Source organism: Hydra viridissima, unplaced genomic scaffold (genome assembly GCF_058129835.1).
Source record: "Hydra viridissima isolate aposymbiotic clone 2 unplaced genomic scaffold, HvirCarnegie_v1 scaffold_1, whole genome shotgun sequence".
NCBI classification, from domain to species: domain Eukaryota; kingdom Metazoa; phylum Cnidaria; class Hydrozoa; order Anthoathecata; family Hydridae; genus Hydra; species Hydra viridissima.
Window position 1 is genome coordinate 36,955,411 of NW_028324300.1, and position 23,072 is coordinate 36,978,482.

At 29.3% G+C, this 23,072-nt stretch overlaps 1 protein-coding gene and 2 pseudogenes across 1 annotated transcript; all 3 read left to right on the top strand.

Moving 5' to 3' along the window:
• The first annotated feature begins 255 nt into the window (after window positions 1-255).
• Window positions 256-15,852, top strand: LOC149894791 (uncharacterized; annotated as a pseudogene).
• Window positions 2,622-5,408, top strand: LOC149894792 (uncharacterized). Its single transcript, XM_090076963.1, has 2 exons — window positions 2,622-2,771; window positions 5,064-5,408. The coding sequence occupies exons 1-2, from the start codon at window positions 2,637-2,639 to the stop codon at window positions 5,397-5,399; spliced, it is 471 nt and encodes a 156-aa protein (XP_089933089.1). The 5' UTR covers window positions 2,622-2,636; the 3' UTR covers window positions 5,400-5,408.
• Window positions 15,853-16,178: 326 nt separating the features above from the next.
• On the top strand, window positions 16,179-19,920 carry LOC145187658 (uncharacterized; annotated as a pseudogene).
• Window positions 19,921-23,072: the final 3,152 nt, after the last annotated feature.

The following is a 23,072-nucleotide window of genomic DNA, read 5'->3' on the forward strand; positions in this document are numbered from 1 at the left end:
AGCGTAAAAAGGTGTTGATAATATAAACACGAACCTATATTGGTGTTTATGTTAACGTAATAGTTGTTGAAGAAAAAAAAAAAAAAACTGTTTAGAAAGTAAGTGTTGGCGTAAAAAAAAAGGTGTTCACGTAAAAAAGTGTCGACGTCGACACCTTTTTAAACATAAAGCTTTAAAAATAAATTCTTAGGGCGAACGAACAAAAAGCTTATTTTAGAATAAAATTTTTGTCATTTGGCGCAAAAAATATTTGCAATGGCTTTTCCTTGTGTCAAGTGTTCATTTAGATGCAAATCCGTTGGCAATCTGATATCTCACTATCATCGAATCCATTATGGACAAAAGTACTTTAACTTTTCATCATTTAAATAAAATATATACACATGCACATACACGTAAAAATTAAAAAGTTATTATCTAATTGATATATATATGAGTTGAAAGTTATATATATATATATATACACTGGCGAGCAAAAAAAAGTGAACAGCGACTGCTTACGCATAAAATGAAAGAGCTCTGGTCAGAAACTCATACAAGCTTGTTTATTTTTGTTCGTACTATCAAAGAATTTACGTTTATCTTTCAAAGAAAACATGAATAAACTTCTAAACATTAGATATGAATACAGTGAACGTTGTCAGCAAAATCTGTAGTTGATATAAGAGCGTGGGTGAAATAGGTCGTATTATCGCTATATTATTATTATAAAAAATAAAAGGAAAAAAATGTCTCCAAATAAAAGGTAATTTTTTTTTATTTTTATTTTGGTTATTATTTATGCCTCTAACTTATTTAAAATGAAAAATCCCCTTTAATTTTGATGCTATTGGATTCTTATGAAAAAAAAAATATTCATTTAGAATACATAGTTTATCATTAAATAAATATTTTCTTCATATATTACTCTAAAAATATTATCATTTTTCTTTCACAGAGGACCTCATTTAACAATGGAACAAAAAGGAATCATTGTTGGAATGAGTGCGTCCGGTAAATCGATACGCCAAATTATTCAAATTATGAAAGCTCAAGGTGTAAACATTAGTGTTGGTGGAGTTCACAAGATACTTTCATGTCAGAAAAACAATAAAACAACAGCTAGAAAAAAAGGTTCTGGCAGACCAAGAAAAATGACGGAAAGAGATTGTCACAAGTTAAAATTCAATGTTTTAAAAAATCGAAAAACCACTATGACGCATATCGCAGAAACTTTTACGTGTTCTGATGATAAAAAGGTTAGTCGATGGACAATTTCGAGGCGTCTTAAAGATCAGGGGTTCAAAAAAAAACCCATGTAAAAAAGTACCTCTTCTTACAGCACGCCATAAAAAGGCAAGGTTAGCTTGGGTAAAAAATAATAAAAACACAGACTGGACAAAAATATTATGGTCAGATGAATCACGATTTTGTTTGCATTCAGATCGTCCACAGATGTGCATTAGACGTAAGAACGAACAATTAAATCCAGATTGTATTCACCAAACGGTAAAGGGTAATCTTGGAATTATGGTTTGGGGTTGTTTTTCTGCCAAAGGTGTGGGCAGATTGCATAGAGTCGAAGATGGATTACGAATAAATTCCAAAGAATACATTAGTATTCTACAAAAATCTTTGCTGCCCACACTGGAAGAATTAGAAGAGGATGAAATTAAATTTCAACATGACAATGCTACTTGCCATACGTCTAAACAAGTTAAAAAATGGCTCAAGGATAACAATATCTTCCTTTTTGAAAATTGGCCTGCCCAAAGTCCAGACCTTAATCCCATTGAAAATTTGTGGGACTATATGGATAAAGAGGTCCATAAAAATAATATTTCATCTTTGGATGATCTTTGGGCAGCCATAAAACAAGTTTGTGTTACGATACCTGACCGTTTGATAGCAAATTTAATTGAGTCGATGCCGCGTCGATTAAATGAAGTGATGAAAAATGGTGGTGGCCACACAAAATATTAATTTTTTTTTTCAAAATGAGTCGTATATATGTGTATGTATATGTATTTAATATAAGCGATATGATATATTTTATGTATTATATTTTTAATTGATTAATAATACATAATTTACTGAAAAATTGTACTGTTCACTTTTTTTTGCTCGCCAGTGTATATACATATATATATATATATATATATATATATATATATATATATATATATATATATATATATATATATATATATATAAATATATATATATATATATATATACATATATATATATATATGTTACAAACATATATATGTTTTTTTAGAATACCGTACCATTTTTGTTCTGCTGAATTTAAAAACTATGTAGTTGCTAAAAATCATGTTTATAGAAGGCATCAAGATGAACGACAACATAATATTTTAAAGTATCACATTGAATCACCTATTCAATTGGATTTGCCGGTTTGTATTGATACAAAATTGTGACAAAAATACAGACCAGCTCACTGATATATTTGACGATTAAATCTTCTGCGGCTGAAAATTCAGCCACTTATAGACTAAAAATTGCTTCTGCGGCTGAAAATTAACGCATGCGCAAGTATTCAAATTAATTTACTTCATTTTCTTAACTTAAATATCATTGTGAGATATCTATTAGGAATTTGAAGAGAATTTGAAGATAATTTAAAAAATACAATGAGCGACCTATCGATTGGAAAATCTTTTGAGAATTTTGTAGAAGCGGATATCTTCATCTCTAATTTCTGTAAAATTAATTTTCATCCTGTGAGGCAAAGACATAATGTGACGGTTGCGGCTTACAACAAAAAGGTAGAACTTTTTTAAATAAATGGATAGGGTTTTAAAGGATTTTAGGCCTAATAAAGCCTATGTTCATATACTTCAACTTAAGGATTTTAGGCTCAATAAAGGCTATGTTCATATACTTCATTTACTTATTATTTAAAATTTTCAAATACCAAGTTGTTATATATCTTTGGAAAGAGCTTAATATCAATAAATCATATGTGAAAAAATTTCACAAAAAGTTATGACGTTTTTAGTGACTAATTTCTGATATTTTTGTTGATTAACCTCAAAAATTGTTTTTTTTCTCACTAAAATTATTATAACTTTTTCAATTCTTATGTAAATGCTTACAACTAGGTACGTAACATAAAAATTTTAAATTGACTAAACAGTAAAATGTTATATATCTTTAGAAAGCCCTACAGTACAGTATTTTAATTGCAAAAATAATTATAAAAATTGAACAATTCAACAAAATGTTATGAGCTTTTTAGTACCGATTTTGTTATATATGGTTTTAAATTACTATAACTTGATCAGTTGTTATCTAAATGACTATAACTTGGTATCAAAAGATGGTGCAGGAGTAGACTACAAATTTTGTTTACTTCAAACCATTGGGTGTATACGGGGGGCTAGAGCAGGATCCAACCACCATCTTTACCCCTAATAAATGAGAATTTCATTTAACAAAATTGTTTTTGTTTTTCTCTTTAAATTTGTAGCTTACCTATGCTAGAAGTTGTAATAATTTGCATTAATACAACTTCTTTTTAAGTTTTATTAATCCTGACTATTGCTAAATATGGGTGTATTGCGATGGTTAATCACACATACTTTCAAAAAGAATTCATTTTTATAGATATTGTTTGCTTTAATAATAAAAAGTCAAACTAGTATATATTATTATTATTATGTCAGGTCAGGTTATCTTGCTACTGGTAACATGTTATCCAGTACAATCTGCATCATGTTAACTTTAAGAAAGGCAGTTGTAAAACATTGCTTCAACACTTTCATAATGACATTTAAATGTCATTATAGAGAACCATCTAAACCACACAAGTGTGGAAAAATTGATGTAAAACATACCAAAAAAAATAAATAACTAGATTTTACTAATTTACAAAAAAACATGAGTGGTGCATGGACTAAGAGAGAAGGTAAAGGCGGAGAGGGCATGCTTCCTCCACCCTTTGAGTTGAGCTGATTCATAATTCAGGCATTCGCTTATTATCTCATAAACATCAGGTAAATTTCTCAGAATTTTTGCTTGTTAAGTTCTTGAGGAAGTTCATCAAGATAATATTCAAATGTTTTAAGCCGATGCTTAAATAATTTTGTTGCAGAAGGTGAGTTCGGTAATGCATTGAAGCGAGAAGGTCTTAGGGCTCTATCCATTATTTCGTGCAAAAGATTAGAAAATTGATACAAATATCGATACACTTGTAAAAAGACCAAGAAACAAATTAATTCTTATAAGTTTTTCTAATCTAGAATAAACAATCAAAACATAACACTAGTATGAGCTCCTAGGTAATAAAAATGCTAATTCCAGTAAAAATCCATTTTCACAAGGAATTAGTATTTTTTTAAAATATATTTTAAAATGTTATTATTTAAAGTTATACATTTTAATATAACAATACCTTTTACCACATAACAACATAAGAGTATCCATTTTTTAGAAGGGGCATACATTGACTTGGGGTAAAGGGTGCGTCCTTCTCCCTCTGCAACCTAAAAAATTATTCCATTTAAAAATATATCATAAAATGTCATTATTTAAATTTGCTATATCTTTTTGCTAGTTACACTACTTGCTGTACCATTTTGTAAGTTACACTACTTGCAGTCCTATTTTGCATGTTACATTACTTGTGGTAATATTTTGTACACTTAACAACACACTTAACTATAACTCACAAGCAGACATCTGTTACGATCTGTTACTGTTAAATATATTATTAATTACATATTTAAAGATGGTTAGTAAATTATTTTTTACCATTTGTTTCTTTGTCACAAAAATTGGCAGCAGAGTTTAAACTGGAGTATTTAAATTCAATAAAAATTTTTTAATGTTGTAAAGACTCAGCACATATGACATGAAAATTTAGTAGTGTGCGCCATCTTCCATCAATGTTTTCGTTAATAAATTTTAATAGGTGATTTTCTAATAATTGTAAAACCACTTTGCTTTTAAGCACACATAGCTTTCACCACGGTTATGAAGTCTTATCTACCCCTATAATAACAGTAACTAATAAACTTTATGTAATAAAAAAATAAAACTTTTATTTCATTTAATAGGTTAGAATCAACAGTCAACTTCCACAGGAAATCAAATACTGGCAATTATATTGGGAGTGTAAACATTTTGGTAATTTTAAAAGCCGAGGAAATGAGAAAAGAAAAGTTCAGCATGTCTTTGCCAAGGGCTGTCAATTTAAAATTGCTGTTACTTATAATCGCCTTCTCAATAAATTTCTTGTCACCAAAGCCGATTTAGAACACAAAAACCACCCAATTTGTTCAGAAATATATTCTCTCTATCATGATATCCGAAAGCCAATTCCAGAACGACAGGGAGAAATTGACAGCATGCTTGTTATGCATGCCAATCCAACGCTTGTAGCAGATGTTTAACATAGAGAAGGATCACATGTACGAATAAAAGATTTATATAACAGAAAACAAAAACTATTAAAAAATCTTGGCGCTGTGAATGATACTATTCTGAATGCTCTTACACAGCCTGGGGTTATTTATCGCATTATAACAGACGTCAATAACCATTTTGAGGTTTTATTTTTTCAGACTGTCCAACAGCAAATTAATTTTACAAAATACAAAGAAGTTATACAAATGGATGCAACATATAAAACCAATAAAATGCGTTACCCACTGTACACTTTATTAATAGAAGATAACAATGGAATGGGACAACCCGTTGCATTTGGTGTTTTGGCTAAAGAAGATCAAGCTCATTTAGAGAAATTTCTGGAGTTGTTTTTGGAGCTAAACGATCCATTAGGGGTTCATTGCTTTGTTGTAGATAAAGATTTGGCAGAAATTAATGTTATCAAGACAGTTTTTCCAAATATACATATTAACATTTGCTATTTCCATGTCTTAAAGGCTGCTGATAAGTATCTTTTAACTCTTAATGGAAAGCATGATAAAAAGTCTTGCATGAACCAATTTGAAATTTTGCTACAGTCTAAATCTTCTGATGACTTTGATAACGAACTAATTAAAATCCAAAATATGTCATTGCAATTTTACAATTACATTATCGAAAATTGGGTTCCCTATAAAAATAACATAACTTTATTTTGCGACTCCAGCATAATGCATCTTCAGAATAGAACTAACAGCAGAATTGAAAGATTTCATAACACACTAAAACGAGTGTTGGGCTCAGCACAATTACCATTAGATGTTTTAATAAAGAATTTATTGACCATAATGGACGTTCGAACATATGAAACCCATCACCGTCAGTTTGATATGACTTTGAAAACTGCAATTGTATCTCAGCCAAATGTCGCCGAATATTACAAACATTTCACAGACTATGCAGCAAGATTAATTTCTAAGCAAATAGAAGTTGAAGGATCAAAAAAGTATTCCGTTGTTAAATCTGATAACCAGTGGAAAGTAAGTTATAATGATATAGGCACTTTAAGAACTGTGGAAGGCTTTAATTGTTCTTGTGGGATGCCAACACAAATGGGGATTCCTTGTTGTCACCTTATTGCTGTTTGGAAGTTTACTAATGAACCGCTTTTTCAACCACTTTCAGTTTCTTCGAGGTCTACTGTACTTGTAGTATTTACATTTAGTCTGTTTACTAGAATTTTTCACAATTTGAGTTCTTAATCTTGAATATACAGCAATATACTTAGTAAATTAAATATTATTTTCAAAGTAAACAACAAATACTTAGTAAAAGCTACATAGTATTCTTTATAGTTTTTAGTATAGTTTATAGTTTTTAATATAGCTATAGTTTGTAATACTTTTTGATAAATTCTTAAAGTTGATTCGCTCAATTTTTTAAAAGTATTTTTGTTTAGATGGAAAAAGGAGACATCACAATATTTTTCTAATGGTGCAAATATAGCAGTTTTTTTCTTCTACCGGTTCTGTGACACAGAAAAACTTTGATGTTCCCAAAAACACCCGAAACGACAGATTTAACAGTGTAATGGTTGTTCTTAAAGATTTAGCTTCCATCATAGCAGATCAACCAATTTCTGCTTTTAATGGAAATATCAGGGCAGTTGAAAAATTCAAAATGTTGATAATGTATCAAAACAACTCTGCATTGAATGTTTGTTTGCAAAACCTTATTGATGAACTGAAACCGGAAATGCCCACTACACCTGAAGTTATTCCACTGGAGACTACACAATTGCATGAGTCCTTGTCATCTCTGGAATGTGCTAACAACATTAATTCAACCGCAACTGTTGAGTTTTCAATAGTCTCAGCTGTACACAAAGAAGTTATGCCACTAGAGACTACACCATTGTATAAGTCCTTGTTATCTCTGGAATGTGCCAACAACATTAATTCAACCGCAACATCATCTGTTGATTTTTCAATAGTCTCAGCTGTAGACAAAGACGTTTTAGAGTTGACATTGCTTAAAGATAAATTACCTCAAACAACAACGCTTTGTAAAAATGTTCAATTGACATCAGGAGAAAAAAATAAAATAGGTGCTAAATTCAATGCGTATTCAACAACATGATTAAGTTAAGTAGATTTTTAACAACTGCCTAAATCTCGTGGTCGGCCGATTAGAAAACGTGCAAGGCCTTTTAAAATTAAAGAAAAATACTCTTCACAGTTGAAAGAACAAAGCATAACAAAAAAATCAAAAACAGTTTCCTTAAATATAGGGCAAAAACTAAAAAAGGATGTAAATGATAGCATTTGTTTTGTATGTGGATCCTAGGAGCCACCGATGGACATTTCTCTGATCGACTGGATTGCCTGCAGTAATGATTGTGGGCGTTGGTTTCATTACTGCTGCTTATCAACCAATAAACAGAAATGTCTAGATTTTTGTTGTGCTTGGTGTTGCAAAAAAATAAGTTAAGAAAAATTGCTATTTAAAAAAAGAAATAAAATGCTTTGCAATATATGAAATTTCTTTTTTTTTTATTATTTATTTTGATTATTAATATTTTTATTATTTTTTTTATCAATATTCAGAAAAATTATCTAAAAATCAAGTTTTTCCCTTTCCGTATGTTATCTGTATAAAGAATTTATTATTTGTAGTTTGTAAAAATGTTTCTATATGTTAATGATTAACAATACAGTGCTTTATTTTGTAGATCCTATATAAAAATCAACTTTGAGTTTTACATTTTTTTATATGCAAAAGTATATTTTTTATCTTTAGTTCATGAAAATATTTGTATATGTTAATTGTAGCTGTATGATATTATTGATTTTGTTTTGGCTTTAGATGACTGTTAGACCATTAGCAGGAAATTACCACATGTGTGTAGCAAGCTTTATTTTATTTTAAAAATTGCATTACAAACAAGTCCTTAAATGCAGTGTTACTGTCCTTAAACAAAAGTTAAGGACAGTAATAGTTTTGTTAAGTTACTTTTGTGGCGTTTTATTTTGTATGTATAACTTTATAATTATAATTTTTTTTTTTTTCTACTTTGTATTGAAGAACTTTTTTTTTTGTTGAGTTTTTTTTTTTTTTTTGAGTTTTAATTTGTTGAGTTATTTATATTATAAAATTTGACTTCATAAGACTTTAATTATTATTTTTGATTTTTAGTTTATGATGAATTTTTTTTTTTTAGATAAAGATGACTTAAATACATCTTGGAAATAACTAATGTGTAGTTACTATTTTTTAATAAATGCTTTGAAGATTATAAAGATGTTGTGAAGTCACCTCCACGTTATAATATCGTAAAATAGTTATGTATACAGATATTCAATGTTATTGAACGATTTTATTTATGGATATTTTAAAAAATTAAAAGACGGTTGGCTATAGGAGAATTTGATTTGAAATACTTATCAATGTTATTGAACGATGCTATTAATGGATATTTTGAAAAACAAAAAAACAGTTAGCTATGGGGGAATTTATTAAATTTTTGAATTAGTAGATAATTAATTGATTAGTTAACAATTACTTTAAATTATTATGGATATGTTGGTCATTTTTAGTATATCGTGACGTTAGAATGATAATGTTCTATTTCCTTTTTTTAAACTGACAAAACAATAATTTGTTATTACCATCTAAATTTTTAAACTTACAAAACAATAATTTGTTCAATGAATTGTTTGTATATAATTTGTTGTATATATTAAATGATTATAAAATTGAATTTGTAAATTGATTGCTTAAAACGGTATTTTTTGCTTAAACGGTATTGATTGCTTAAAACGATATTGCTTATTATTTAGTAAGTATTATCAATCAGGGGTGTCCCGGATAAGCTAACCGGCCAGATATTCGGGCAGAATTGAAACGATCCCACCTCTAGACAAGTTTTGCGACATCAGTTAGGAAGGAAATGTGAACTTCCTGTTAAATGCTCTTGCCGCGGTGCTAAGACCGTTAGGATGTCATCTGATATCCGGTATCTTGCCGAATAATAATTTTATCAGGCTTACGATACACTGGATATTTCATGTTTAAAATAAAGATACACAGTTTTGGTACCTAACATGTTGTTTGGAAAAAACGAAAAAACCTAAAATAAATATTTTTAAATGTTATATTTTTAAATAATTAAATTTTAATGACTTTTGTTCAATATTGTTATTGTTATTAAAATACCATTAAAATTATATATTACAAATCCATCAATTTATCACTAATCTATAATTTTATTTACATTATGATGTATAAACAATAACATTTTTTCACGTTGAGGTAACATCCTTTAAACAATAATCTCTTCGAAAACAGAGAAAATGCAATTGGTGCTTGTAATTTAAGGGCTAGATTCTTTAACAGTTTAACTTCAGTGTTACTTAAATCAGCAAATCTGCAATATGCAGTATATATATAATATTAAAAAAAGTTAATAGTAAAAATAAAAAAAAGTTTTTAGAATGCATGACTACAAGAATTTGTTACCTCCATTTCTTTTATATTTTTCGAAGTTATAAAAAGCAAGAATTAAAATCATTTACTTTCTTTCTTTAATATTTTACAAAAGCTTCTATTAGAATTGATCTTCCTTGTTCTCTCTTTTTTTTCCTTTCATTAATTTCTCTCTTATTCTCAGGGAGCAGTTTGAGCTTGTAGCTAGGGTTAATTATGGTGGGTAAAACTTATCTTTTATCACTTGTTAGAGAGCGCCGATTCGTTACTGTTTATCGGTTTGCGGATTGTGCACCGAATTATTTTTGCTAAACGGTTCAAATTACTTACGGATTGATTTGATCCGAAAATAATGTATCGGAAAATAATTCGTTAAAATTTTTTCGGATTATTTTTTCGGATTGCAATCCGATTCGATATTTTCGGATCGGATTGCAATTTGAAAAACTTTTTTCGAATTGGAATCCGAACCGATATTATTTTTACGGATTTATACGGATTCAGAATAAAAATGCTTTTGAAATAAGATTCATTTTTATTCATTTATAATATTCAAATATACAATGAAACGAAATGATTTCCATGTTAAGAAATAAAAAAAGTCAAAATCACACTGAAAGTTAATCATTTTCCGAATTCATTTCCTGACCACACGATGTCTTGAATTTTACTGAGTTGCTTAGTGTTTTCTTTCATATATACCAACATCTCAATCTTTGAGATTGCATGATTGGTTCTTCTAGAGCTGTATATATTCCCTGCTGTTGAGAAAACTCTTTCAGATGTTGATGATGCAGCAGGTATACAGAGGTTTTTTCTGGCCAGCCTTGACATTATTGGGTAAATATACTGGTTTTGTTTCCAGAATTCCAGTACATTTGTATTTGCTGGAACTGGTTTTGAGTTCAAATACCCCTCAATTTCAGCAGAAATGGCTTTCTTGGTGCTTGTTTCATCTCCAGGATTAATGTAACCTGCACCAAACACTTCCTTCCTCAGTTGTTCAGTGAAATCAAAGTTGTCATCATTTTCATCATCCAGCATTGAAGGGGAAGGAGTGCTTTGGCTGGCCAAAATTTCTTTTTTTGACAGTTCTTCCATAGCTTTCTTTACTGCAGTTTTGACTACTTCAAATCCCCCCCCCCCCCTCCTCCTCATCCACAAAGCACATCCCCTTCCTGTTAGGATTTTAAAAATGAGCTATAAAGAACTCAATATTCTTCAGCTCCCCTTCGAATCTTTTGTTTAGATCTTCATTGAATTAGTGAGCAAGATCTAATGACACCTCGGTTTTTGGCTTGACACAGGCCTTACATTTTGCCTTTTTTTCCTCCACCTTGTTGAAGAATTCTCAAATATTAGATAGCTTAGGCATCTCAAAAGAAGAAAAAAGTGAAATAACATAAAAATGGAATAAATCAGATTATTTGAGTTTTTCCTTTATATTTGTCTTAACAAAAAATGATATTTTTGAGGCATGCATAAAGCTTTCAATAAAAGAACTAATTATTTAAAGGTTATTTGCCTTAATTGTTGAAATGAACGTAACAATTTTTAAAACTAGTTTTTATCTCTATTTCTATTTTTATTTCTGTTAATATTTAAGTAGAAGAAATATAACAATATAAATTTTATCGGACCAATCCACTAATTGAAGCAATCCGCAAAGCGAAATAATTTGCAAAGGAATTCGATCCACAAAAAAAAAAAAAAACCGCAAAAATTCAGTTTGAAATATTCTTAACTTTTAAATCAAAATAATATAATAATGGCTTACCGTAATTAATGTAAGTGATAGTGATCGACCGGAATTCGGTTCGGATCCGGTTTCCGGCCAAAATTACAACCGGAACCGAAATTCCGGTTCCTGTTCCGGGTATATTTACGATTTCGGTTCCGGCCGGAATTCCGGTTCAAAATGCTACCGAAAATATATATTATAAAGCTTTATTTAGCATAATACCGTTATGATCATTTTGATAAAAATGATTAAAAAAATTTTTAAATTAGTTGTTAAGCTTGAGAATTAATGTTAATAAAATTTGGCTTTGTTTGAAAACTAAGTAATTTTCTTGTTTAAATTAACTTTAAATTAATATTCATATCTTGTAATGTTTTTATCGCTATTATTTGAGCTGAAGTTACACCATTCTGATTCTTACCAGCTCATTTTCTTAAACATATTGTCATGATCCAAATGGACAATTTTGAACCTCTTAAAGATGAATTTGGCTCCTGCAGCTCATCTTTTTCGCACATTGTAAAAATTATTGCGCAACTTCGAACAGGGGAAAACGATTAATGTGCATTTTGACAATCCAAAAAATCATTTAGGTGTTAAATGATTTTTTTAGATTGTCTAACTGCTTCTCTATGCCTTGGGTTTCGGAAAAACTTTTTAAAAAAATGTAAAATTTTAGTTATTTTTACTACATTAATTTTTGTTTAAATTAGAACTAACTTTTTAAAAATACATTACTTATTTTCGGTTCCGGTTTCGGTTCCTGTTCCGGTTTGGATTTATTTTCGGTTCCGGTTCCGGTTAGGAATATTTAGAATCTATTACCGGTTTGGTTCCGGTTCCGGCAAAATATCTGATCCGGTCGATCACTAGTAAGTGAAGAATAGTAGACTTGATCTGTTGAACGAATTGTTGTAGGTTAAGATTTCCAAATAGGACTGATTGAAAATAAAAGAGATATCCACTATTTATAGGACGCGCACATAATAAAAATGTAATTTATTGGACCACACTATTTAATGGTGACGCGATCGGATTGTGATTCGTATAATTCGCTAAGCGAATTAAAGTTTAATTGATTCGTAAAAATTTTTCGGATTAACAATCCGAACAGCAAAGAGAATCCGCAAAAAAAAAAATCCGCTAGTGGTTCGTAAAAATTTTTCGGATTAACAATCCGAACAGCAAAGTGAATCCGCAAAAAAAAAATTCGCTAGTGGTTCGTAAATTAGTTTTCGGATTATTAATCCGAAAAATTTTTACGAACTGACTGTTTTAATCCGCAAAATAAGTCGGATTGGCTTTTTGCGGATTTTACGAATCGAATCGGCGGTGCCTATCACTTGTTATACTAAGACTTTTGTGAGAAAAAGAATCTTTTATTTAAAGATTTTTCATCTTTATAAAGTTTCCAGGAGTTGTGAAAAACGACTTCTGAACAGATTTTTTTGCATTTTTACCACAGCAATCAATAAATTTGAATTCCAAACAAAACTCGCTATTTTAAATATTTATCGCTTGCTCTACCTAATATAATAAATTTTTGAATTACATTCGTAATTCGTCCAAACATATCTAACCGGATAATTTTTTATTATAAGTTTATTCGGTATCCGGCCGGATAATTCGAATATGCTATCCGGATACCCCTATTATTGATGGGTATGAAATTAAATATCAATCACAGAATTATAATGTTTTATCTCTTATTTTCTAACTTTAAAGAAAAATCTTTTGTTTTTTTATTATTATATTGTTCTTATATTATAATTTAAATATATTAATCTTATGTTTTTTTATTTATATCATAATTAAAGTACTTGTTTTTGTTCATTGCAACTTTAATTTAATAACATTGGAATTCGCAATTAGTATTAAAACAAACAATTTTTTAAATAAAAAATAATAATATTATAAAACTATTTATAAATCACAAGTAATATATATTTATCAATATAAACTGTAAATAATTTAAATAATAAATTCTCCACAATAAAAATGGGAGATAAAATCAGAGTTGTTAACAAGGTCAAAAATAGCAATTAATCACATAAACAACATGTTGTAAAACTTTTCATAAATTATTTACATCAAAATCAATACATTCATATGCGCATTTAATTTTTTTTTGATGTTATCATTTATTTGTCATCTCGATGTAACTTTGCGCATGCGTTAATTTTCAGCCGCAGAAGCAATTTTTAGTCTATAAGTGGCTGAATTTTCAGCCGCAGAAGACTCAAGCATATTTGACATGTTTGATGAGATAAAAAAGTTTTTTATGATAACTATGAATTATCATTTGGTTTCTGAAAATACATCAAAAAAGTTACTTTTACTACACGGTGATTCAGTTAAAGATATATTGGGTGATGTATGTTGCTCATTTAAAAGTTTTTTGCAACAGGCTGGCATGTCAATTTACAACCCATATGCCCAATGTTTCTTGTATAAATTTCAAAGAGACAACAGTAATGATTTGTGTTTATCACATTTTTTGAGTGCAGATAAGTTTGATAGTTATTTAGGTGAATTTGGTCATGTAAAAGCAGTGAAAGTTACTGTTGGTGAGGATTTTTTTTATCATGTGCCTCTAGGAGAAAACCTAAAAAGTATTCTTAAGGGTAAAATAATTTTGCACCCGGACTCTTTATCTTTTTCAAAATCAAACTACTTTCAAAGTTCTATCCTGCTATTTTCAGATCCAGCCAAAACAGTATACATTTGTTTGTATTCTGATGAGTAGAGGTATCTAACCCAATAGGTACCAGCAGGGGTATACATTAAATATCAGCCATTTATTTTTCTATTTTAAACCAAAACAATAATGGATCTAAAATGAGCAACTATCATTTAGCTTCATTGTGCAATTTTAAAGTGGTTAAAAACATTGCACTCAATGAGTTTTTTAAGCCAGTTATTGATGACTTGTTCAACTTATTATTTAATACATTTTTTGTAAATGATGAAGAATATCATGTTATTGCATGTTTTATGGCTGCTGACATTTTAACAGCTCATTCGTTTCTTGGTTTGCAATCACATTTTCATAGTGGATACATATGTAGACGTTGTTACTTCTGTGTTAAACAGGAAAACACAAATGTATTTCAAAGAACTCACGAATCTTATATTGTTGATAAAACAAAACAACAATATGGATGTTTGGAGTTATCTCCGTTTTTACACTTACCGTATGTATTTTTACCTGCATTTTTCCCAAGTGATTTCATGCATGATTTTTTGGAAGGAATAAGCCATGTTGTAATTTCAACATTTTTGAATCACTACATGGTCAAGAGAAAACTAACATTGATTGGTATGAATTTATTGCTAAAAGATATAAAATTGCCAGTGAATTTAATATTGACGTCAAATTATATGACATCAAAGTTAGCACTTACTGCTAGTGAAATGCTAACCATTTCATTGTGTTTGCCATTGTTTCTTTTTGATAATTTCAATGATGAAGATGCACCTTATTGGGATATGATGATTATCGATTGTGAAGTTTTATTGATTTTCTTATTCCACAACTTGTTAACTATATCAAAACATATAATGGCACAAGAGTAGCAGCAAAGCTTAACTTCATCACTCACTATCCTGACCTTTCAAGCTACATGGGAACAATAAAAAACTTTCTGGTGCTTGCGTTTTGAACAACGGCATCAGATTTTTATAAAGCTAGTTAGAGTTTGTCATGAATTCAAAAACCCTATATATTCATTTTCAAAAAGATTTCAAATGCATGAAACTTGTAGACGTCTTCTTGAAAGGACTAATGATATTGTTCCAGGTAAGCTACAATCATAATAATTGATGAATCACATATTTGTTTATTTTCATCCAATATAATACAAATATTTTATTTTTCAGGATCTATCTCATATGCAAAGATATCTCTTCGTCATGCTCAAGAAGTACTTCTTGAACCGTTTAAACCATATTTGAACACAATTTTTCATACAGAAAAATTAACAGTCCAGGGAAAACAGTTGACAGAATCTCCTTATTTGATTCTAAGCGAAGAAAAAGCTGTTAAAATAAATTATTTGATGTCTATTAACAATGTTTGGTATGCAATGTGCTAAGAAATAGCAATGTCATTTTTTCCTTTGGTTAACTCATATGTTGTAGAGCATCATAAAAACTCATTTTCTTTACTTGACATTTCTTCTCTTAAATTAAGTGCATCTAAATCTGTTGAAATAAAAGAAAAAGAGTTTATTGTCCGATTATTTATCATATGAATATTTTTCATGAGTTGCTATTTCTGCCTTTTATGTTTATAATTTGTTTTATTCAAAATTAAACAAAACTAGTTACTATGTATTATCATTTTTTTCTTTTTGGGCCCTTGAAAAAACCCAGGGCCCTGGCAAACTCCTGCGTCCTCCCTATTACCCTCATATAAAGCCAGCAGGTGGGTCATGATGATTATATCTTATATTAATGGTAATTAATATCAATGATAGTATTAATTATATACTAATTTAGTACTAATTAGTTAATTATATACTAATAAAAAAATAATTAATTTACTTTTTGCGTTATATATTACCATCGATATTTGCAGATGCAATCAATTAATGTACAAAAAGGTGACACAATTAAAGTTATTCTATACACATCATATTCTGATTTGCAGTCAAAATGTGGCAATAAGTTCCCATGTTCGTCCAGTAATTTGCTACAATTGTATGATGGTTCTGGTGCAGAAATCGATGATGGAGAAACCCTCGATTTTTTAGTCAAAAATGATAATTTGAAACTAGTTTTTTTGGAACCTCAAGAGTCAAATTTTGCATTAAATGAATCATCATCAGAAGTTGTGGGAAATGAAAGTATTTCTTCAAAACAATGGCCAGAATTGAAATTTGAAATCCCAACAGATACAATTGTGGAAGCAAGGCTTACATGTGGGATAATAGATGCCAAATCAATATTAGCAGATGGTCAATTTATGAACCACTGGGTTGGGATCACTTTTCATAAAGTATTGGAATATGTTGATCAACAAAATCCGTGTGCTTTTAGTTGTATTATATAGATTTTTATCTAAATATTTTAACTCTAAGTTCTTAAACTAAATTAGTTTGTTTCAATATCATAGATATATAAATGGAATTCTTTCAAATGAGCAGGTGATGGTTATTCAAGAAAAGTACCCAGAGTTCTAAGCTGTTCAATATTCAGTGAGCTAATCTGTGGTGTAGTGGTTGAATTAAAAAAATTAAATTATAACATTTGTTGTTTAAAAATATTTTATCCTTGCTGAAAAAATGTAAAGTTTTATTATTACTATTATAAAAATTTTTTATTAAAGATGTGTTATGACTTTTAAATAAATTGAGTAAATCTAAAAAACATAACATGTGATTTTTAATTTATTATGAATAAAATTTCAATAAAATTATAAATTGTAAATTGAATTTTAAATTATAAAGTTTTTTATATTTTAATATCATTTTAAGTAATAATGGAAACTATACAAAACAATACACGATTAAATTGACTAGAAAAGAAAAATGTTAATTTATTTTTTTTACTACTAGAAATGCTTCCACCAAAGAATTATTGGCAGATTCAAAAATTATAGAAGAAAAATGAATTGTAACTCTGTTATTCAAAAGCGAAAGAAATATGCAAAAGCTGCTGTGTCAAAGGCAATGAAGAGGTTTTATATATATAGATATATACTTGATTATTATGTATTTGATATATTTTTATGTCATTTATATTTTTATCGCAGTGTTTCCACTCCTCCTTAAAAATCTTTAAAAATTTAAAACCTAATTAAATTAAATATCTATAAAAAGATGAAAAGTTTGTCAGTTTTCATTAATTTCTCCTGATTTTCTTTGTTTACTTTCAAAGCAAGATTAAGAAGAAAATAATGGAAAATATGTTCCGGATTTTTCCAGATATTTTACGCAATCAGTTTTCCGGATTTTTAAAATGTGATATGGATGATCAATCCTTGTTCAATTTAATAATTTTTTTTTATTTTATAATCATATTATATATTTCTTTTGTGTCCTAATCTATTTTAGAGCAGTAAGTGACAGTGATATCAATGAACCATTAAGACTTATAAGCAATATTAATGAAGTAACAGAAGTTGTAAATGAGGCATATATAAATTTAGAATTATCTATTTGCTCCCAATCTTTTTAAATTGCAATTCCTAGATTGTCACAAAAAATTGGGTACCGCATATTAGCTTTATATCTGTTTTATAAATTAGCATACTTTTGATTGTATAAATGTTTATTACATATTTTAATAAAACACTTTAGGTTGTTACAATTTCAAACAATGTTCAAACCTCACTTGAACAAGAGGTTTTAATGGAAACAACTTTCATGCAACGTAATAATGCAAGAGAAACTGTTGGATTTTTGACAGAGTTGGAACTATTTAAGTCCTACTTTTTATCAGCTGAAAATGTAAGAATTTCTTTACCTAATTTGTTTTTGACGTTTTTCTGTCTATTTGAAAACAAAGATAATGCGTAAAAAGTAATGACTTTCTCCTTAGTTGTCCTTATTTTTTAATGAAAATTTTCCTGCTCAGGGTTAAATCTCCTTAAAAATTGGGGAAATGTCACCTTAAATCTCCTTAATATCCTTATTGGTATCCTCATTTTATTAGTGGTAACTGTCAAAAATTATATTTTTTTAGGTATATAATGAAAGCAAGAGAATGCTCCAAGTGTATCAGTTAAACGAGAGCTCACCGTACAAGGATAATGGACTAGACTTTGAAGAGGTTCAAGTTTTAATGAAAGATTCGCTAAGAAATATTTGTATGAAAAGGGCCCTATTTTTAAAGAGATATTCATCTCTTCTTAATCTGGTAAAGATGGTAAATGCTAGAATGTCTTCTTCCGATTCATATACAATTGGATTTCAATTTATTGTGGCTAGATCTCGTGAAAAACTTGTAGAATTTACTGATAAGGTAAGTTTAACTTTAAAGTTAAATTTTTTTTGAATTCCCTTTACAAGGCCTGTGGAGCTACATTTTTTAGTTATTGTTACAACCCTCTTTCAACTCTTTAACTTCAAAACACAAGCTTTGATGTACTACATGGAGAAACAAATTGAACACGGTTTCTTGAATCTTCCACAAGAGCAATTTGAATTTTTTCAAAATTTCTTAAATCATTTAATGTAAAATTAATAATAATGGTAATTTAGTTTAAAGTTATTGTTAAGCCTTGAAACCCCATCGTATAACTGTATTATTGCATAATTATTATTGCATAATCTATTGTATTATTTATTGTTTTTAGTGTATTATTTGCGTAGTTAATAAGCAAGTTAATATAAAATATAAGTTGTTTTTAAATGCATATATCTTTTATGAAACTATACTAGTTAAAATTGTTCTGCCTTTTTTTTTTTTTTATTGACATCAAAAATAACTTATATTGATCTTTTTGATTTATTTATTTATAGAATATGATTCGTCTTCACTATGAAAATGGAGATTTTGCAGTTAAAGTTGATAAATTTTCTATTCCCTGTGCAAACTTAATTGAAGTTCTTCTTGTCAGCACTTCTTTGAGTGTAGCGTTTAATTTAATAGATTGTAAAAAACAAGAGGCAGTTTTTGAAATATTAGAAATAATTATGCAAATTACAAAAATGAATAACATCAAAATTGTAAAATCTATTTTGTTACTTTTATAATGACTTTGTTAAAATGGTTTAAATATATTTTTGGTTTTATCTTTAACATATTACTTTAATAATTTTATGTTTTTTTAACATTTTTTATTATATAAATTGTTCTAGGTTTAATTTTTTTTTGTCACATTCACATATTTTGTGTTTGTAAATTATTTATAAAATAAATAGCTGATTATATTTAATTGATTATAAGGCTTCGATTCTTAGTTCAAATTCAACTGAGTATAATCAGCTGTATTACAACTCGTCAGAGTCTTAAAATCAGTTAATACATCATACAAATAATACTACTGATTGTAAGGCACCATATAGTTAAGGAAAAATAAAACTAATAAAGAAATTATAAAAAATAAAAGTTTGTTTGTATAAACTTTTGCCTATTTAAAGGATCTTTGATTTAAAAAGATGATATGAAAAAGTTTTCAAAAACCTTTCAGGAACCTATTTGATAAATGCAGTGTTAGATATTATTATACATTGTATATAAATATATTTGTGTGATTTTTTTATTTTGTATATCAATTGTTTTATCAAGATCATATTTGTTCTCATACGATTTTTGTTTAGTTTATTCAGGGGTACAATAAATAGAAAACAACAATGGGTTGAACAAAAGATTGAACTTCCTACTGAAAATATTTAAGAGAAAGAGCTCTCTATTGAGAATTTTTTCTCATCATTTACAGATGGAAAAAAGTAAAGTAAATAAAAAAGTAACATTACCTAGTTTTTCTTTTATGAAAATAACTAAAAATGAAATATATTAGGAATATGTCTTAGTATTTACTATTATTATATTTTTTCAGTAATAAATTATAAAAATTTTTGCTCGTTTTTAGATAATCATTCATCAAATGTCTGGAGAGCAGATATCTATTATTCCATTTTAATGCAAGTTCTGTTAGTCAGCATGACAACCGTTTAGTTGCAAAAAGTCGAATATAGTTTCAAAGTTAAAAAAAAAAAAATTAAAAACTTGTATTACAATTTTATTTCAAATATATGAATTTGTTTGTTACTGATAACTTTTATGTTATAAAATATGCTTGCGTATTTAGAGTCTTAATGTGTATATAATATAAAATGATAGGTTATATTATAAAACATATTATTAACGCTCATGGAACTTTTCTTTCATAAAACTAAATTGCAAATTCTTTTGTTAAAACATGCTAATTATGAGTAAACAGAAAGGTTTGGAAGATCATGTTTACTTTTAAATAAATAAAAATGTGCGTCATAAACGTGTCGCAATTGCATGAACACCTTATGAAACATAAGCACCTTTATTTACATCGACACCTTTTAACAGCAACGCCTATTAGGTGTTAATGTAACAAGAACACCTTTTTTTACATCAACACCTTTTAACGGCAACACCTTATAGGTGTTCATATAGTATCACGCACCAACACCTTTTTTCTTTTACATGAACACCTTTTTCCGTAACAGTTTAATTTCACACCCTTTTAACTAATGTTTAGCAGAGAATTACAATTATTTTCAGTTTTATCAATGAATCCACCTAATTCAAACATTATTGATGATAATATTGCAGTTAATGCAACTGAAGATCAAATTCAAGAAAGAACTGATTCACGCAGTAAGTCAACACTGTGGTAAATACTAATATTTCAACAGCTCAAACAAAAACGAAAAATATTATTCCTCTAAGCAGCTAAAAGGGTGTAAGTCATTTTCATTCAAAATGAGTGACAAAGTTTTGTTAAAAAATTGCCAGAAAATTGGTCATAATGTGAGCCGAATGGAGCATGATTGGCTTGGACGTGCTACAACTACAGGTTTAATGATCGTCCGAGAAAAAAAATTTAATTTGAAGTTTTCGGCATAGTTAAAAAAGTTTGCAAAGTGATACAATATGTATCTTTTGAATAAAAATCATAAAATTAATCAGAAATTTTATGTCGACTGCTTTGAGAATCATAATAAAACAATTTTTGCTTTTCTGAACTTTTTATTCTCAATAAATACAAGGTTATTCTTTCTAATGTTATCATAAATTTCTTCACAGCACTTTCCACATACTAAATTCGAAAACCAAACAGTGCATTCCTTTAATTTTAATCAGAACTTTAAATTGAAAATGATGATTTTCTTGAAAAATTTCAACAGGTTTTCAAGAGGAGCCATTGCTTTCACAAGTTCTTGCTGTTGAAATCAATAAGCCAATTTTGTAGGTTTCGCAAATATTCTGGATGGTCTATTGGCATCTTGTATCTTTCCCAATGTGTCTTGAAGTTGTGATGCAATGCCTCTGTGGCCTGCTCACTGTACTTGCCAAGAGATTCCTTCCTGTGATCAATGAATTCCTTGACATAAAAGAAGACGGCGTGGACTTTAGGGATCACACTTGCCTTTGGCAAAGAAAGGAAGGAACTTTTGAACTGTGTGATTTTTTCAGCATAGTTACTCTGCAACTGATTTCCAAAACAAGAGGACACAACTGCATCAAACTTTCTGAGTGTATCAATCCATGGAAAAACTTGGAATGCTGAGTCTTCTTCAGCAAGTCTTTGAAGAAGATCAACATGTTTCAAAAGTTTTCGGCACTCATTGCCAGCAAACTGGCCTCCTTGAAATGGCTGAAGCTTGATGTGAAGTGCTTTTAGCCATTTATCAGCTTTATCCCAGGTTTCTTTCAGTGTTTTAAACAAATGGTTCACCACACCAAGTAAAAGATGAAGTTCCATGGGTGGGATCTTGTCAAGAACAAAAGTAGAGCCATGCACATCTAAGAGTGGATTATGAACAACATTTTGAAACTGCTTGGCCTTCTTGTGGTCCAGACCTGATTCTTGAAATGAAGCAAAGCACTTTCTTATTGAGCCAAAAGTGCGGAGTTTTCCACATTGTGACAAGTTACGGTGATCCGCATTGCACCAAGTACATGGATGAGGGCTGGCATGGGATTGAAGCCCGCAAACAAGGTTTGCTAACTTCATGTCACAGGACAAAGAAAAATCTACTGCACTTGGACAAATTAAAGACAAGATACTTTTGAGGTTATCATAATTTTCAGGAACATCCTCCGCAGCTGCAAAGAGCAGTTGGCGCTTAACTCCACTGTCTCTGGGTGTTTGAAATAACACAGCCTTTTTGCCTGGTGGTGAAATGGATGGAAGCCTTGTTTCTTCTTCTTGAATGCCAAGACTGACCACCTCTACCATCGATGCCCAACTTCACCAAGTAGTCACCTTGAACATAACGTTGCAGCAAAACATCATTCAGTAGCTCAGACAGATTTTTGCAGTGAACCACAAGTTGTTTTCTGGACTGCTGCTTGTCATTTGAAATAGATATGTATGTGCGTGAGAAGTAGTCTGCCAATTGCTTTCCAATGTCAAGAAACTTTTCTTTAGTATTTGTGACTTGGTTTAATGTAGACGCAAGTTTTTTGATGTTGTTGTTTGACAGTCCAGTGTTGTTTTGTATGCAGACAAGATCTTGAGCTCGTAGAAGTGGCACATCACCAAACAGTCTCTTGGGGTTTGAAGGACCTTTAGGAAAGAAATTTGAAAAACACCAAATTGAGACTTTTAAAAGCAGTGGCCTTGTTAAAATGCAAAACATTTTATGTAGTACTATTACTAATGAAGTATTAAGCAAGATTCCCTTTACCTGGAGTAATTGGCATGGGACGGCCTCCACCACTTTGCGCAATCATGACAGTTCCATGAGGTGAGGACTGTTTTGCTGAGATAACAGTCGATGCAATATGTTCACTGGCTTTTGGATCGTTTCAAGCAAGTTCT